General features: G+C 39.7%; 1 protein-coding gene across 1 annotated transcript in view; it reads left to right on the top strand.

Moving 5' to 3' along the window:
- LOC120562829 (A disintegrin and metalloproteinase with thrombospondin motifs 16) overlaps positions 1-18,951 on the top strand; it is a 56,494-nt gene that overhangs the window by 16,236 nt on the left and 21,307 nt on the right. The window contains exons 5-12 of the mRNA XM_039806730.1: positions 2,140-2,342; positions 4,478-4,561; positions 5,544-5,703; positions 7,142-7,247; positions 7,757-7,894; positions 10,951-11,104; positions 14,419-14,514; positions 17,345-17,493. Of these exons, the coding sequence (XP_039662664.1) occupies positions 2,140-2,342; positions 4,478-4,561; positions 5,544-5,703; positions 7,142-7,247; positions 7,757-7,894; positions 10,951-11,104; positions 14,419-14,514; positions 17,345-17,493 (1,090 nt within the window). The remainder of the gene's footprint in view (positions 1-2,139; positions 2,343-4,477; positions 4,562-5,543; positions 5,704-7,141; positions 7,248-7,756; positions 7,895-10,950; positions 11,105-14,418; positions 14,515-17,344; positions 17,494-18,951) is intronic.

The following is an 18,951-nucleotide window of genomic DNA, read 5'->3' as shown; positions in this document are numbered from 1 at the left end:
GGATATTTGCTTTTGGATTTTTTTTTTTTTACTTTAACTCATAAAATTAGATTATGTGACGTGTTGAAAAATGTAATGTGGTCATTTTTGCTCTTTTCAATCCCTCCAATGAAAATGGTTAACATTTGACACCTAAATAAGAATGTTCCCACCTAGACGCACGTCTCACATTGCACATTTTAGTCACTGTCATAATCTTCAATTTTTCACATATGACTAAATTAGTAGTTTGAACTCAAAGAAGTTAAGCCACATTTCAAAAAATCATCACATCACTTACAGGGTCACAGAGAAATGAAAAAAGATTGACATATGATAATAATTGTATTTGTTGAAGATTCTACTTAACTCTGTTAGCACTCAGCCTCCCAGGGTTGTGGTTGGTAGGCGTAAGGGGAACACAGAGACACCACCATTAATATGAGCCCAAATTAATGTTATTGCAATGAATGCCAATGTATATTCACTTAGTGCTTCAAAATTCACAGGTACTTACAGAACTAATGTGGTAAGAACAACACATGGTGAATCATTTGTAGCACCGCATTTAAAGTAACAACATGTGCTGTCGTTAACACATCATTAGCCCTGTTGTGTTAAAGAGGGAGAACAAGATGTGTCTTTTTACATAACAAGAGGGTGGAAAATAAATCCAGACATGCCGCCTTTTTAGACCTCAATGTGTTTTCGACTCATCATTCAATTTTTAACTGAGGAAATTTTGTAGCCTTTGAATACAATGGCAAATCAGCAAGTTTGGTACAAAAAAAAAATCCTGAGGCTATAATGTTTCCTCTGAAGAATATTATCTCAATCTATATTGACATTTTCTTGGTGACATTCGTGACATGACCTGTGAAAGGTTAAGGGAAATGGTTTGTATTCACTTTACAGTGTGACAAATGTTTGCTCTCAAGGAATTACCACAAGATCAGTTAACATTGCTGGGGTCACAGGGGCCATATGAAAGAGAGCAGGCAGGGATTGGACTGGTACCACCACCATTAGACTGCAGAACCCCAGCTGGCTGTCCCCTGTGAAAACACACCGATGTTTACGTTCCCATGGGATGACATCACTGAACACCTGTGCCATGTTTTAGTCGAAAAGGCACTTTGGTCGCTCACCTGCTGTCCCCCTATATAAGCAAACTTTCTAGGCTTTTTAGTTTATCGCAGCCAGATAGCAGGTCAGGGTTTAGATAACCTGGAAACATAGAAGTGAAGATTAGGTATGTGTTCGTTTGAGTCACATGTTCACTTATCAAAGCCCTGATAAGTTTTCACAATACGCTTGTATTGTGAATTCATTGCAATTTACGTCATCGTACAGCTTCATAAAGCTTCTCTTGACACACTGACACACTTTAAGCACAATTTAAAATTACCTCTATTAACAAAGCTTGCGAAGTGGATTAAAACAGAGCTAGTTTAATACTTGAATTGCATTTACTGCTCGTAATGAATCTAGAATTGGCCCTTGCCCATCACTATATAGCATTGTGTTTTGTCTACAAAATATGAAATTGCTCAGAGATCTTTTCGATGTCTACACTAAAAGCAAAATGGATTTGCTTTTACTAATGTCAGTGTAAAGCTTCCATGTAACAGTTGCATATGAGAACATTTGACTTTACGCTAATGTACAACCACACACTGTGGTTTCACACTTTACTTAATGGTAACATAAGACTGCCAGAGTCAACAACAGAAAAAAATCTGAGTGGAGTTTATCCATGACATCAGTTCATATGAGTATAGTTAATCACCCACAATTGTTGTCAGCTACCTGCCAGATTCGCTGGTTAACACTCACAGGCAAAGTTGGCCATTTGGCTAGTGGCTATAGGTTCATTTCAAATATTGCACAACATATAGGCCTAATCAGCTGTGGGAAGGAAGGGTTGTATATTTGTAATGGATGCCATAACTGCTATTAACTTGCTATTATGCACTATTGTTTTTTCTTTCATCAATCACTTAGAACCCACTATACTGTACAACAGTTTGAGCCTAATGATGTTAACTCTGCAGCCACAGTGTGTTTTATAAAGTTTCATTCCGTTCGTTCTGCAGTTGTTTTTCCTTTTAAAACAGTCAATTAGCTCACTCCCTTTATCCTTTGCCCTGTTTTATTTAGACATGCCCAAACCTCCAGAAGACGATGCCTTCATCCTTCCAGATGAGTACAAGTTCATCCCGAGGAACAAAAGAGCAGTGCTAATGAAGAACCAGGCCAATCAGAAGCTCAACGTGGAGACGCTGGTGGTGGTGGACAGGAAGATGATGGACAACCACGGCCACGAGAACATTACCACATATGTTCTTACTGTGCTTAATATGGTGAGGGAAACCCAATTATAAGTGCAGTGTTAGACATCATAGGAGCTAAAAGGGAAACTACAATAGAAATGTATTGACTTTATTGGAAGTGTGATACTTTATGTTTAGTACCAATTAGCAAATGTTAGCATGCTAACACGCAACATTATACCTGCAACACTATAGCATGTTAGCATTGTCATTGTGAGCATGTTAGCATGATGATGTTAGCATTTAGCTCAAAGGACCCCTGGTATTAGGTACAGCCAGAGATGGTTTAGAACTGAGACACCCCAACTCGGAGTAATTTCTTGTATTTGTGTCACGTGTTTACCACGCCTCTTTAGGAGACTAGCAGCAGGGCCTGAGTGTATTGATTCCAATGGGAGAAGTGAATGTGAACACAGATTATGACCGATTCTTTCGCCCCATAGTCACCAAAGTAAATATTGGACCCATTATTTGCAAGCCACATATCTCGTGAACATTCTGACGCTAAAATGGCAATTTTCAGACGGACAAATCAGGAGACTTTGTTTGAGACCTGTTTCTGTCTCAGGAACAAACTCTTGTGAAATCTGGCAACACAAATAAGCTAATGTAATGTCAACTAACGTTCTGGAATGCCCTAACAAAATGAATTTCCATAATGCTAGCTGTGTAAATATCAAATGTTAGCAAATATAACTTTTCATCCATAGTGACGTGACACCCATGTCTTCCATTCTCGCTTATCAGAAAGAGCACATCTAAAAACATGAAACCGATATCTGGGTGAGATCATTGCCGCGACACTCACAGTGTCCACCCATCCCTCTCAGCTGATCTGCAAGCAAATTCCGTCACGCTCATTTTGCTACTTAATGACTGACTGACAAATCCAAAGATAATCCGTCTATTTTGAAAACATGGTTCCCTGTAGTAGAAACCAAGTTGGAGCAGTCACAGCCCGCCTCAGAGGAGTCACCTAAATACAGTATGGAGTTTCACAGAAAACACCCAACCCCCTACCCCATCTGCCATTTTGCATGGGTCTTAAAAAGGTTATTTGATATTTGTCAAAAATTGAATATGATATGCCGTTCCAGGATTTTTGTTTTCTTTGCAGCGGAGTGGAACGACTTCAAAAGTGTTAATTACCTATTTAAAAAAACATACTGTACACAAAACCCTGAAGCTCTATGGAAACTGGTGATTGTTTTGGTGAAAACACAGTGATTCACTGTATCTGTTGAATTTTGCAAATCTGGAGCTCTGTCAAACACTGCTGTTCCAGAAGATCATAGTTTGTAAGTCAAAGATTGCCTCTTTGACCTCTGAATGCTGCTTGAATTTGGTAACAAACCACAGCCATGTGTCTTCTCATGAGTAGCTGCAGAGGAAGACCAAACATCAGGAACATAAGGAACGAATGAGTGTTAATGTTTCTGCAGGGGGAGGGTAAAAAGGCTTAGTGAGTGGCACCTGAGCTATCCACAGGGCCTGAGTGAACAAAAGCAAGAGATCAGGAGTCCACTTTCAAAGCCCAGCCCAGCCCAAGTGTTATGATTGATGGTCAGATATCCATGTGAGTACAAGAAGCTGAATTGAAAACAGCAGTTGTGGCTGTCATACCTCACCGATACATCAAAAGGGCTTATTTCTACAAGAATGTCAAGGTGTGTTGTCTCATACACATGACATAGAGCTCTCTATTGTATTGTATGTATGTCTAAATGGTGCAAGAACGTAAAGATCATAAGTATAACAGTATCAATATCAAGTTTTATGTAGTGTTATAAGCTTGACCCATAGATGAAAATATCCATAATAATCTCATTGTGTCAGTCTTTTTGACTAATCTGCTGATTATTTTCTCGATTAATCATTTGTTCTATACAATGTCAGAAAATAGTGAAAAATGTCCATCCCAGTTTCTCAAAGTGTCACAAATGTCAAAATGTGTCAGTCCAAAACCCAAAGAGATCCAATTTAACATGATATAAAACAAAAAAGCAGGAAATCTCTGGTTTGAGAGGCTGAAAACAGCAATTTTTGCATGAAAAATTACAATTAATTGATTATCAAAATAGTAGTCTGTCGATTGACTAATTGATTAGTCAACTAATTGTTGCAGCCCTACTGGATAACAGTGCCTGTGTTTGTGTGCCTTCTAGGTCTCCAGTCTCTTTAAAGACGGTACGATAGGGGGGAACATCAACATAGTGATAGTGGGACTTGTGCTTCTGGATGAAGAGCAGGTGAGCATCTCAGCGCATGTAAGCATTGTCATGTGAAAACCCTAATATGTCCAAAACTCCAGCCTCTCAAACAGTAAACACTGTGATTGATGGTTGCATTTTAAAATGTGGTTGTGGAGTTGAAGGGTTTGAAAATTACTCTTATAAAGGGTTTGGTATACATACAGTTAAAGAGACTTTAAGAGCACCACTAACAGTGTGTGTCCTGCAGTGTTAGCTGTACACATCATGGAGCTTCAGACACGAAGGGACTGCAATACACAAAAACAACTTTTTGTTAATTTGTTTTTATGCCTGAAGGTCCAGGTCTTAGGTCTCACAGAGATTTTCCTGGGGTCGTCCCAACTACTAAGGTCTTTTACAGTGGTTAATTATAGGGTGTACATTTCCTTGGATCTTTGCCAGATTTAGGAGGGAAATTATCTTAGAGTGCAGGAGATGGAAAGACAGCTTGAGTACAAGTGAAAAAGTGGGAGAGAAGGGAGAGGGACAGAAGCAGAGAGAAACAGGTGGGGCACTGTCAGAGTAAAAGAGTCAAGCAGGCCGAGGCCATCCACCTGTGTTGTTAATAGATTCAATCTTCCTTAAGAGGCAATAATCAGTGGGAGGAATGCCAAAAATGGCAAAAATGTCCCAGACTTTTGTCTTTCTAACAGCAATACTTATTTGATCAGTGTCTACTCTCGCATCTTCATGTTTCGTTTAACATCCATACGTCTAAAGATATCGGTAATTGAATGAAAAGACCAAGCAAGGAAATGGTAAACCAAGAAAACTGCAATACATATAAAAGCGTGGCCTTCTTTTATTCAATGATGTTATGTGGTTTTATTGATGTTTTGAATCAGTGGAAAGGTAATGTAATTCATTTGCCTTACATTTTTGTTTCATTTAAATCCATACCACTCTGTGCTCACAGCTTCCTTTCATGAAGACAATATTGTCTCTCTTTCTGCCACCTTTTATCTGCTTTATCTCACAGGATGGCTTGGTGATCAATCACCATGCAGACCACACACTGAACAGCTTCTGTCACTGGCAGTCCACTCTGGGAGGCAGACAGGGCCGACACCACGACCACGCCATTCTCCTCACAGGACTCGACATCTGCTCCTGGAAGAATGAACCCTGCGACACCCTTGGTACATTTAAACACTGAGAAGTAGATGCTGCAGTTACAATATGTCTGAAAATGTAATTTGAGACAGTATAAATGCCACTAAATGTGAGGACGAGAGGAAATACTGATAAGAAGTAAGAGTGTCAAGTCACTATTTTGTGTTTGTTTCCTGCTCTTGGTAGAAATATGTGATTCTCTCTTGCTGTCTGTCTTTCTCTGGGAAGGTGTCCCTGTCCTCTGTCACACGGTGTGACCGAGGATCCCATTAGCCAAACCAGATGTTGAAAAAATCTGCAGCTTTCAGATCTTTTGGGCTCAACAGTATCGCACACTGTATGTAGTACTGTGGAAAAAATATTACTTTTATGAGCATAAAAAGCATTATCAGAAGGGCAAATCTAAAACATATTCATAGCTGCATTATTGTATGCGAAATCAGAGGAATATAAGCTATACATTCAGAAAATGACATGCTAATTGTGTTTTCACTTAAATCACAGGACATTCCAAAAAGTGGGTTAGGGTTAGTGGGTTATTATCTGTACAGACCAAGCTCAGCTACTTTAAACACACGTGTGTGTGCGCACACACACACACACATACACAGTGTAAACCATCTAACCAACCTACAACAGCTTGTATGTGGTAATGGCCATGCAAACACATTGTGAGAAAAAACTTGTGTCCCAGAAAAACACAGTCACACTGAAACACACACATGTAAGAGAAAACACACACTCCCTTCAAACCCCAGACTTAAGTTTTGACTTCAAAGTGTTGAGGCTAGCATTAGCTCTAATCGTTGCTATGAAAGCCCAGTTCAAAGGTCTTTGTGTGACTCTGCATGTGTGCAGTAAAAAAAAAGAGTTAGTTCTGACTAATTCCCAAAGGCGCAAGGAAAAATGGCTATCAGTGCTAACAGTCAGTATATAACAAAGTGTATTTTCATTGCTGTTACAGCCCTATCCTTCAGTGTTTTCCTCAAAAGCAATATAATATCAATGATCTACCTCTTTCCTGACACAAAAATGGAACTAAATCAGTTGAGTGTAATAGACAATGAGAAATATGAGAAAGAAGTGAAGACAGACAAATAATGTTTTAAAGTGAAGTGAAAGGAAGTAGGGGATCGAGGAATGTTTCCAAAGAGTCCCATATTTTAACATATGGATTATTATTATTAAAAAATTATAGGACAATTATTCTGTTTAATATTTCTTATGAATGCAGTCCACAACTAGCTCAGACTGGGGTGTGTGTTGGGCTTCTCATCTGAGAGAATCCTGTTGGAGAGAATCCTGTTGAGTTCAAAGTCCAATTTTTGTTAAGTAGGAGTAAACACAGTTTGACAGTGGTTATTGTCATCAATTACAGTTTGGGTTGGAACTAAGTGAGTAACCACTGATGAAATAATTGAAGTGTGATGTAAAATCTGTAAAATTGTACCACTGGTTTTGCAGGCTTTGCTCCAATTAGTGGGATGTGCAGCAAGTACCGGAGCTGTACCATTAATGAGGACACAGGCCTGGGTCTGGCATTCACAATCGCCCATGAATCTGGACACAAGTAAGGATTTCCGTTTGTTTCATGAGTGCCTGATGACAAAAGAAAAGTGCTGAGATGTGGCGAAGTTAAGGTGTCAACCATGAACCACACTGCCCCTGGTTCTTGTCCGGCCAGGGGCCTTTGTTGGATGTCATTCCCCACCTCTCCCCTCGTTTACTGTCTTTTGTGTACCAGCTATCCATTACTGTAAAGGTATAAAATGCCCTGAAACATAATTACAAAAAATATAATAGGTGGTAGAGCAGTCTTCTACCAATCAAAAGGTCGTGGTTCGATCCCTGCAGTCTACATGTCGAAGTGTCCTTCACGAAGCGTCCATCGTTGTGTGAATGGAAGTCGGATAAAAGCGTCAGCTAAATGAAATGTAATGTAATGTATTAACATGTATTAACATGGTACAGCTACCTGTCTTCTACTGTTGGATTAAAAAAATATGAACCCATTATTATGGAGCACTGTCACCATAACTTGTACGCAGAAAATATTTTATACCGTTTTTCACTCCCCAGTTTTGGAATGGTCCATGATGGTGAAGGAAACGTTTGTAAGAAGTCAGAAGGCAACATCATGTCTCCAACATTAGCGGGTCACAATGGTATCTTCTCCTGGTCTGCCTGCAGCCGCCAGTACCTCAGCCGTTTCCTCAAGTAAGCAGCCATACATGTATTTTCTATTACTGCTATATGCTTTTGTTGTGGTGCTGAAACAATGCGAAAATAATTGATTTAAGAAGCACTTATTGTTAGTAATGACATTTATGGGTATCACTGCTTGAAGAGTCTTATTAAGTTTTCATGACATAAGAGCTCCATCACATGCATATGGCACATTGATGAGTAATGACTAAATCCTCATGCCAACCTTTGTTGAGTGCTCATGCAACAAAGACATAAAGCACTCTATCAGTTTATAAAACTGACTTTTAAAGCAAGAGTCCCCTTGGCAATAGCCACTTTTAACATGCATCGTGTTTACAATATTCAACATGTGTTACTGATAGATGAACATGTGTTGAAGAAAAAAGCACATATATCAGTTACAAAGGCTCTGATCCAAAGAGTGGCAAGTAAAAAAAGTGCACTTATGTTATAACTATTATGAGACTTTTGCAAAAGCAAGGACAAACAGGCCTACTATACTAAATATATAGCTGAAATAGCAACTAAGTGATATGTGGTGCCGCTATTCTCCTGTACGTGTTTCTTACAGACTGCATACTGTATGTTTTATGTGTCAACGTGCATGTGAGTGAAAGTGTGCGAGGCAGAAAGTTGTGTGTATGTTTGTGCAATAATTGCATTTTCATACACACAGCCTTCTAATCCAAGCAAAGAAGAGAAGCATCGTAGACATAGCTCATGGCTGTCTGGCCGTATTTCTATGTGTCTGTGCTTGTGCGTGCATGTGTGTGTGTATGTGTGTGTGTGTGTGTGTGTGTGTGTGTGTGTGTGTGCTTGAAACCAAATAGCTTAGAGCCAGTGCCCACCACTAAATTTACCAGTGTGTTAACTGAACTGTCAGGTCTCCCCTCTCAGAGTGGTGGAGACAGACAGTGTATTTCCTCGCTGAGTTATTAGAGCTGTGGTGACCTCACCCTTGTTAGAGCTGTCAGCCTTATATTAAACTCCCATCACCCCCTGAGGCCACGTGGAGGGGATCTCTGCACCACTGAAACAACCAGAGGTCGTCTTCCTGCATAATCACTGAAAGATAAAAATGCTGTACGTTTTCCTAATTGCAATCAACAGAATGTTATGATATTAAAATGTTTTTTGGCTAAATGTGTCTCGTTGAGTTAACCAAGACTCTTACATGTCTTTACATTCATCTGCTATGGAGGGAGAGTGTTGTGTCAGCCAGCAGAGTTTACATCACACTCACTCTAAATCTACCTCTCCTCAGTCAGCTATGACAGAGAGGTCTGTGCCAACACTGTATGTATAGTTAGATGCTTTATCGGACCTCTTTGTCATGCCTAGAATGGATGGACAACTTTTCATGGCAGGGGAAGCAAAATCTCCTTCAAAGCCACTTGAAGTTGTTTTGGTTTTTGTGAGCACTCGTGAACCCCTTTAGAAAGTCAGTGATACATAAAAGTTACCAGATTCTCTTGAAGTCCAATTTCTTTTCCCAGGGTCAGACATGCTACAATGGACACAGTTTGGCTCTTTGGTCTCATTCTAGCTGACATCTGAGGAGACATATCTGTGTCTGTTGTAGAAGCTCTACTTGTGACATTTTGGGACATTTGCTTTTTATTGCCAAGAGGATTGATAGCGCTCAAGCCTGTTTGATAAATATGTGGCTGGACCCAGCAGGTGGTTATTTTGTTAGCTTAGCATATAGACTGAAAACAGCAGACAACAGCTAGCCTATGTACAAAGGTAGCAACATTTGTATTAATCAGTGATCTCTAAAGCTCACAGATTAACACGTTATATCTCGCTTCCATGAGAAATTCCTACAATTGACCATTTTATGTGTCAGACTTTGTCTATGTGTTTGATGTACCAAAACTCTGTGGTGAATATAAAATAATAATAATTTTTATCTGGAAGAGATGAGTCAGGAGATCTGCAGAAAAGAATGGGTGCTTTTCTTATTTATTTTATTTTTTATTTGTATCTATTTTTTCTATCCCCAGCTGATGATAATCCCGTGGTGTTCAGTGCTTACAGCTTAAATTTTGGAAAAAAACATTTGTCCTAAACCTCTTCCAGTGCCATCATTGAATGTAAAAAAAAAAAGCTGCTCTAAAGGGAATCCGTACGGAGCTACATTGAGCTTGTAATTTCATGTGTGAGTGCCTGCCTGCCTGCCTGCCTGCCTGCCTGCCTCCCTGCCTGCCTGCCTGCCTGCCTGCCTGCCTGCTTGCATGCATGCTTGTCCACGGCCCTTACTTGTGCGCCTGCTGATGTGTGTACACTGTAAATGTAATGTATTTTTCAGAAACGTTATTATGTGAATAATATCAGAATATTGCACTTGAAGAACAGCCATTGTTCTCTGTAGACACATAGGACCCATAAAGCGATAGAAGATCAGACACACACACACACACACACACACACACACACACACACATATACTCTGCTAAAGCAATCATGACCACTCACTAGCACGTTGAACCTTTCCAACATATTTTGCCTTTTCATGCTCTTTCCACCATATTTCTGTATTATATTCCCTTGACTGCAGTGTATAAGCTGTAAAACATCTCTGTATAGTAACCAGTGATATCAGTTAACATTGGAAACCCCCTGCTGGTGTTAGGATATGAACAATATGGGCAAGGTTTTTTTTTTTTTATGTCTGTCATAATTGAGCCTCTGATGCATTAAAACCATTACTTTCAGGCTTTACGTTTGGCAACTTGTTATGTTACCATGGCAACACTTAACAGTACTCTCCAAAGTGGGAAACAATGGAGCATCATGGACTGCTGCTATGCTCTCTGTTATGGAATTTGTGTGTGCATAGCATGGAGCCTTATATATACCAGCTACCTTATATTTATAAAGCACTGAATTACATGTCTGTTTTGACTGTTGTTTAAAGATGAATGATTAAGTCTGCTTTCTTTTGTTTTACGTTCTTATTCCCTTCTTTCTTTTTCTGTCCTCTGCTGACCTATTCACTTCCATTCTCTCCTTTTCTTTACCTACTCTTCTATGACTTCCTCTTTTATTTTCCTCTCCTCCAGTTCTGCCCAGGCTGTGTGCTTATCAGATGAACCCAGAGCAGTCAAGGAGTATCAGTACCCTGAAAAGCTGCCTGGCGAGCTGTACGATGCAGACACACAGTGTAAATGGCAATTTGGGGAGAAGGCCAAGCTCTGCACTCTGGACTTCAAGAAGGTAAAAATGGTTTTGACTCAATTATGCCATCTTATACTAATTTAAAAATAAAAAAAAAACATTCCATGCTGTAATTCTCTCTGGGGTTTTCTTAGCACACCCGTTCAAACTTGAGTGCTTAATTAGTTTAAAACAGTATGGTGGCAATTGTTCCATAGGAAAAAATGGAGAAAGAGGATGGATGGAATAAGGTAGAGGAAAAAAGGAAGAATAAAGGAAAAAGGAAGGAAAATAGAAACTGATTAGGATTGTATTTCCTCATGTGCACACACGCACATGCATGCATACTGTACTCTCACGCTCACACACAAAATAAACAGTTAGATATAATTCTGCCCATATAATACTCACTGGGATAGATCTAAATATACACTGGAGCGTTGCCAATGGGAATCTCTTCTTGTTGCTCTCCCATTGTCTCATTACTGCTGATTTTACTGTTTAAGATACCCTGCTTACTGTGAGTCTAGATAGGGTGTAGATCACTTCAATGTTTAATGACAGTGTAAAGATGATTTGAATTATTGGTGTTCTTGCATCTGGATTAGAGTTCTTCACGGGTCCAAACATGGTAAACTCACCTGAAGATGCACCCGCCCTTCCAAAAACATGAGTCAATGGATTTTTTTTATTTTATTTTTTTGAGATAGTAATTTCTTTAGAAATTGTTCTGACACAGTTGACTTTTGCCCCAGGACCCCTTGCAGGCCCTGCACAATGTGTGCATACATGGAAATGTCAGCAAACTCATTAATCCCAAAATACAGTGGCCACCATGTCTACCTTCAGGCAGATAGAACTCTTAAACTGTAAGACTGTAGCATTGGCTAGTTAGACTTTAACTAAAAGGTGCAATATTGTACAGTGGTCCTGAAATGCAAAACACAACATTTCACAAAAGAAATGCAGGCTGTCAACTTTATCTGTATGATGCCACTCGTGAACTTGTGACTCCTGAACATGCACTAGAGACTGCAATGGGAAAACTATCACTTCCACAGTATATTTTGAATGCACTGTATTGTCTCCAATGTGGTGGACGTAATTAGTTCTCAGTCTCACTGATTAAAAGCGTCAACATTTGACATGGGAATTCAGATTTGATGCTTCTTAATACAGTCCAGTGAGTTATGGTTAAAATTGTTTATATCTGCACCCTGAATGGATTGGAGTATGGAACTGAACTGGCAAGAAGACTTCTTTCTCTTCTTCAACATTACTTTTGAGGATTTTTCTTTTTTATTTAAGAGTTTGAATGAATGAATGACTGAAATCTTTATTTCGAACGATAAAAAAACAAACATCAAAACTATGAATGAACACATATGGAATTATGTACTTAAAAAGTGTGAAATAACTGAAAACATGTCTTATATTTTAGATTCCTCAAAGTAGTCACCTTTGCTTTTTTGATAGAAACTAGAATATAAGACATGTTTTCAGTTGTTTCACACTTTTTTGTTCATTCATAGTTTTAATGCCTTCAGTGAGAATCTACAATGTAAATAGTCATAAAAAATAAAAGAAACGCATTGAATGAGGTGTGTCCAAACTTTTGGCCTGTACTGTATATATAATGTATATATGTAACAAATAACAAACAAATAATGTATAAAAAAATAAATAAATAAAAAAGTCAGTCTCACTTAACAGTCTTTACCACATCTAAATCACAGTCAAGCAAGATAAATCAAACATACCATTTAAAAAAATACAAAAATACTACTCCACTATATGTCCTACTTTATAAATCTAAATCTAAAATATTAGATAACAACAGTAACATCAGTGTAACTCTCTTTCATCACTTTTGTACTTTTCAAAAATAAATCGTGTCAACTTTTTTTTCAATTGCAACATGTTTACACTTTGTTTAATCGATTCATTCACACTATTGCACAAAGTATGGTGGAAAACAGAGTTGGAAAAAGGGACTTCAAAATGCCACAGAGATTATTAGCTGGATTTGAACCCATGATATCAGCACATGGTATCCTACTTAGCCTGCTCATCCATGCAATATTTCAGCTATACGATATTTGAGAATTGTTCCCTCATGGTTTTGTTTTTGGTCTTATACTGTCTTTGCTTATGCACCTGGTAGCCGCAAGGTGCACAGGACCCAAAAAATCCCCAAGCAGCACTCATGCTCATACTCACTGTCTTGTCAGACACTTGTTACTCATAAAAAAACACTACAAGAATCGGCCTCAGCGGGGCAATTTATCGTGTAATGAATTCATATTTCATGAAACTTTTTGGCAGGCGTTGTCAAGATAAGGTACCGCTGGAGGAGCCAAATGATACTCTCCGTGGTGTGTGTGGTTAGATAGAGCTGGGTTACCCTAGCAAAAAGCAAGATGATATGCATGGGTGTTTTTCCCTTTTTCTCTCTTTAACTCAGTTTCTGTCTCACTCTGTCCATCATCTCTCTCTCTGTCGTTCCCTTCCTCCATCACTCACTTACTCTTTTTCCTGTCTCTCTCTGCCATTTTAACTGCTACAAAAGGCCTGAGCAAGCAAAACAGCTGGACAAATAGGCCTTGGGATGAATTCCATGTTGGCTCTTGACAGCAACAAGCTGAGGCCGAGGTGCCTGTCAACATCTGCATTGAGTTGTCAAAATCTGATATAGTCATTCAGATAGTAATAAAGTGGACATGTTAAAAAGTAGCAGACCATGTTTCTCAGGCAATGTGAGCAGGGAAACCACTCGGCGCTCCCATCTGAATATTTCAAACCGCTGCTGAGAGACACAGCCATGACTTCATGTAAATTTAAGTTGATTAATTGATTGCATGGCATTATCTCATTTATCTATGGTTTATATTGTGTCTGGGTTTCACTTTTTGCTGACATACTGTAAGATGTAGTATATGTTAGGCAAAGAAAATGTATGAAAATACTAATTGCAAGTTTTTTAATGTAATTATTTGTCGTTCTGCTGCAGTAAAAATGGATATGCATGTTTTATTTTCACTGATGCATCGTATTGCCCGTGGGATCGTACAAATATTGTTATCCTAGCTACTGAAGCATAAATATTTTGGAAATACAAGGTTACTGCACACTGATAGCTTGCCAGCTCAAGATTCAGACAATCTGTAAATCAGCAAGTTTCCATCAACATGTTTTAATAGCTCTCTAGTGACAAAATAACAATGTTATTATGATTTATTGTCTTTCCCATCGCTAGCTTTGTTTACAGCTGCTGTATGAAGGAAACTGATTATCCCACTACTGAAATGTGGAGCACGAAAATATATTAGCAGTGCTGTGTAACTTTCTTGTGCCTTTCTCCCATGTTGTTCCAGGATATCTGCAAGGCTCTGTGGTGCCACCGTGTTGGGAGGAAGTGTGAGACCAAGTTCATGCCAGCCGCTGAAGGCTCTGCCTGCGGCCCTGATATGGTGACTTAACACGTGTGTGTGTGTGGCGGGTGCGTGCATCACATGACTGGCATGGGAACCCATTCATTTCTATTGGACTTTTTTATCCATCGCCTTTGAGGACATTTCCAGCAGCTAGCAGGGACATGCAGCTAGATACCTCTAACTTCAGTGTATCTTTAACCATGGTTTTGTTAAAAACAAAGAAAAGAAATGCACCATCCATTTAAGGGGTAGAATTACCCTTTAATCATACCATCGCTAAGATAACCTTTGTTCCATTTTAGCCGAAGGAGCCAAAATGAGTGTGCCGTTGATACGCCTGTTTCATCAAATGAGGACAGCATGTGGTTTTTTTCTGTATTTTTTTTTTTTCTTTTACTTCACTGTTGACAGCACACTGCTTCATGGCAACATCTTACCAAATACATCCACAAATAAAAGGTACCAAACAAGAGCCTTTCGCAAACATGTGTTTGCAGTTTTGGTGAGAATATGCCCAACAACACAGTTCAAACCAGAACATTGGAAGCCATAGCTTTCAGATTCCCTGCACAGCAGACTGAGCTGCAATTTCAGAGTGGATTTTCCCTTATAGGCATCAGTTTACCCAGTTATTGTGTGTCACTGTGCTGCTCATTATTATCAGCTGTGTGACATTTAGAATAAGAGTGTAGAGCTTGTAAAGATGTCTCACACACAGACGCTCCCATAGATTCCCCCTCCAAGGGATACCTCGACAAAGAGTGTTAGTATTTAATAAGGTGAGCATGCTGAATTGATGGAGATACTACTATAAAAGTAACATTTATTGAGTGTTTTAGTGTTATGTAGTGGAGATACTTCCACTCAGTTCGGCCGTTTCAAGACAAAGGCCTTAAACTGTGTGACACTGCACTCCTTTGAACGGTGTCTTTGTACACCAATGTCTTTGTCCCAGTGCAGACTAATAAATCTACTTGAAAGCAAAGAGTTGGGATTGACTTTATAATGTTTTAGATTTGGGTTCATTTGAGTACAGTGTCAATACAATCTCTTGTTGATAGAGGTACCGCAGTCTCCCTCCATTATTTTACCTCAGGGAGCAGCTGCAATTGGTTTGTTGCTGATGTGGCAAAAATATGCCATTGTGGCTTAAGCCAAAAAGCAATCTGTACTCTTTATTTATTCTATGTTTCTTTTCTTACTTCTATCAAGATGATTCTCCCCCAAGGCTGAGTCTCTCTCTCTTACCCTCTCTCCCCTGACAGCCCATCATCCACATTTGCTTCTCAATATATTGAACTTGATGGTTTAATCCCACCCTCTCCCTCCACGGGACAATTAACTGAACACAAACAATGACAGGCTCACTTAGGAATCTGTGGCACTCAGCCGCAGGGGGAAAACTGAGGGGAAATCAGCTGTTATAGTTCCTAGTCAAGGACCACGAGATTAGTTGGAGGGGCGTGTGTGTGTGTGTGTGTGTGTGTGTGTGTGTGGGTGTGTGTGTGTGTGTGTGTGTGTGTGTCGTGGCAGGCATGAACACACAGTGAGAACAAGAACAGCTGAATAGACAGTATATGCCCCCCATCAATACTAATGCATGAGTGGGTTGTGTGTACAGTGTGTGTTTGTGCTTGCAAAGGATCACTCCAAACCGAGCAGTTGAGTATATTGTGACTGATGTCATCTTCTGATGTACAAATCCAGTTCAATCCTGTGCCAGGGAACTGCCTGTGACATAATGTTACTTTAAGTGAGTCTAGATTCTGCAAAGTATTCTCACATTACAGTTGGGGATTTTGAGTAAAATACTGCTCATTTTTGGGAAACGTGATTGGTTGGTTGGTTGGTTGGTTAATGACTAAGCCTTTTTTGAGATAAAGATTCAGCCGTTTGAGACATGAACGTCCTGTAGCTCCTCCATCATCTCATGCAGTACACTCTACAGACAAACTGAATTCACTCTACTTGCCTTTTAGTTTAACATTTGTCTCCTACCTTGCCTGTTTGTCTCGTAGAACACCTTTATTAATGCTCATGGGTGGAAAACCACTTGGTCAGAGTGGCCCCTGTGTAGAGGGGTGGTGGTATCTGAGGTGGTAACTGTGAGCCCCATTGAAGCTCCTCTTTGTCGGGTCAAAAGAAGCAGCATGTACAGTCGTGTGTGTGGGTAAAACCTTTGAAAATGCATAGTAAAATTGGGCCTGTTCTGCTTCACTTCTTTCAAAAAGTAGGTAGACACCAGATATGATGCTAAAAGGCTGATACCGCACACTTATATTTAATTATCTCAGTGCTTTGGCAGATATTTATTCTTTTGTTTAAGAATTAAATATGTTTCAAAAGATGTTTTACAGCAGTAAAGAAACATTACTATATTAATTTATGCATTATTGGCAGCAATATTTCAACCTGTTTCATGGTTTTATAGATATCTTTTTAACTGTTTCTGCTTTTATAAAGAAAAAAAGGGCAACATGAAATGCAAATATGACACTCTATCACTGTTGTCAGGTATGAGACAGTTTTTCCACATTTCAGTTGTGTGTTTGGCTTAGCTCTGTTAATTCTAGCTGATGACAGCTCAAGGTAGAGGCTGTCCAAAAAGCACAACTGGAGTTTCACTGATAGATTGAGAGTATGTAACCAACCAGGCCCACAACCTTTTTGACAGCAGTTAAACCTGAAAGCTACATCTTACAGACCTCTTCTGTGGTTTGACAGACAGTCATCATAAAGAAGATAAAGGGCATGGTCTATTGGAAAGTTTGCATGTTTTTGACACTTTTATGGCTCTTTGCTTGTGTGTGCCTCCCTTCTTCTGCCACCCTCTCTCCACTCATAATTCCTCTCTCTCTTTCCTCAGTGGTGTCGTAGGGGCCAGTGTGTGAAACAGGGTGACGAGGGCCCGAGGCCTCAGCATGGTCAGTGGTCAGAGTGGTCGTCCTGGTCTGCCTGCTCACGAAGCTGTGAGAGCGGAGTCACCTATCGAGAGAGGCAGTGCAACAACCCCAGGTAGTCCCCAAACAAACAAGTACAACAGTGCATGTTAGCAAAGATTAGAACAGCACAAAAATGCAAATCTCAGCAACCGGTATTAGAGGAGTAGTTTGACATTTTGGGAAATGCTCTTTCTTGTCAAGAGTTAGTTAAGAGGGTCAATACCACTCTCATGTTTATGTCTTAAAGGTGCAGTAGGTAAGACTTATAAAACTAAATTTCTGTCATATTTGCTGAAACTGACCCTATGTTGGAGTAGAACTACATGAAGCAGGTAATAAAAAAAAAAATCTGCCTCCTCTGGCACCACCTACATCCTGTAGTGCGATTTGCAAAAATCCACCGCTCCCTGTTCAGATGCACCAATCAGGGCCAGGGGGGGTGTCTAACTGCATGTCAATCACTGCTCATGCACAAGCATTCATTCTCCCTTGTGGGGGAAGGAGCTTAGGAGACCGTTTTGGGATTTAGCGGAAAAGGGGGAGGGACTGAGAAGTTGTTGATGTTCAAATTTTTTGGCTAAGTCCTGGATCTTCGCAATCCTACCTACAGCACCTTTAAGTAAGTTGTAATAGAGCTGGAGACAGCAGGCAATTACCTTCGCTTAGTTGGAGTCTTGATGCTGTTTAAATTATGTAGTCAAAGAGCTTAAAATAAGGGTAAAACCCACTGCTATAGCTGATTGTTATGTTGTTGTTTTTGACTACCTAAGCAGAACTTTTTGACTCACACTTTTCTGCTGTAATCAGGACAGACAGAAAAATAATCAAGTGACTATGCTTTGGCACGGAGATGGTCTGTACTTTTGTACGTTTGTGATTGCTTAACTCAAGGCTAAGAGTATATTAAGACACATGATTAAAATAGTGAGGATCACTCTCACATGGGTCTGTCACTTTATCACTTATCTGCTCACTTAGTCCCCTACTCATCAGTCAATCAGGATTATTTGCTCCGCCGGTCAGTGAGGGGGCCCTATCCCAAATGCCGGTGCCTCCTCCTTATCATGTCATGCCAAGTTCCTGACAAGTGGTGGGCTAAATTAGACAGAGAGTGATGAGGAGAAAGAGAGGGAGATGGTGATAGAGGGTAAGGAAGACAAAGACAGGCAAGGGGGGAGAGAAAGGGGGGTTAGGAGAGATGACAGAGAAGGGATTAAAAAAGCGAAAGATGAAATGCAGAGATATGAAGGGAGAGAATCTGAGAGCGAGAGAGAGATAAGTGACAAAGTGATTAGAGGGCTTATAGAAGGTGTAATTGTACCGTGAAAGGGATTTTAAGGAACATAGCCCGGGGATATACACCTGTGATTGGAGGAGCCTTTACAAAGGCACACACAGAATTACAATGAAATTCAATGTTATTTGTAATGTATCACACTTTTGCTCACTCAGATCAAATGCAACACAGGTGATTTTCATCCTTCGAATATCATGTTAATGCATTGCAACCTGGTATTACCTGTAAGTGATA

This window comes from Perca fluviatilis, chromosome 7 (assembly GCF_010015445.1).
Source record: "Perca fluviatilis chromosome 7, GENO_Pfluv_1.0, whole genome shotgun sequence".
Lineage (NCBI taxonomy): Eukaryota > Metazoa > Chordata > Actinopteri > Perciformes > Percidae > Perca > Perca fluviatilis.
The sequence above is the reverse complement of the archived record's forward strand: the minus strand, read 5'-3'. Positions and strand labels throughout refer to the sequence as shown.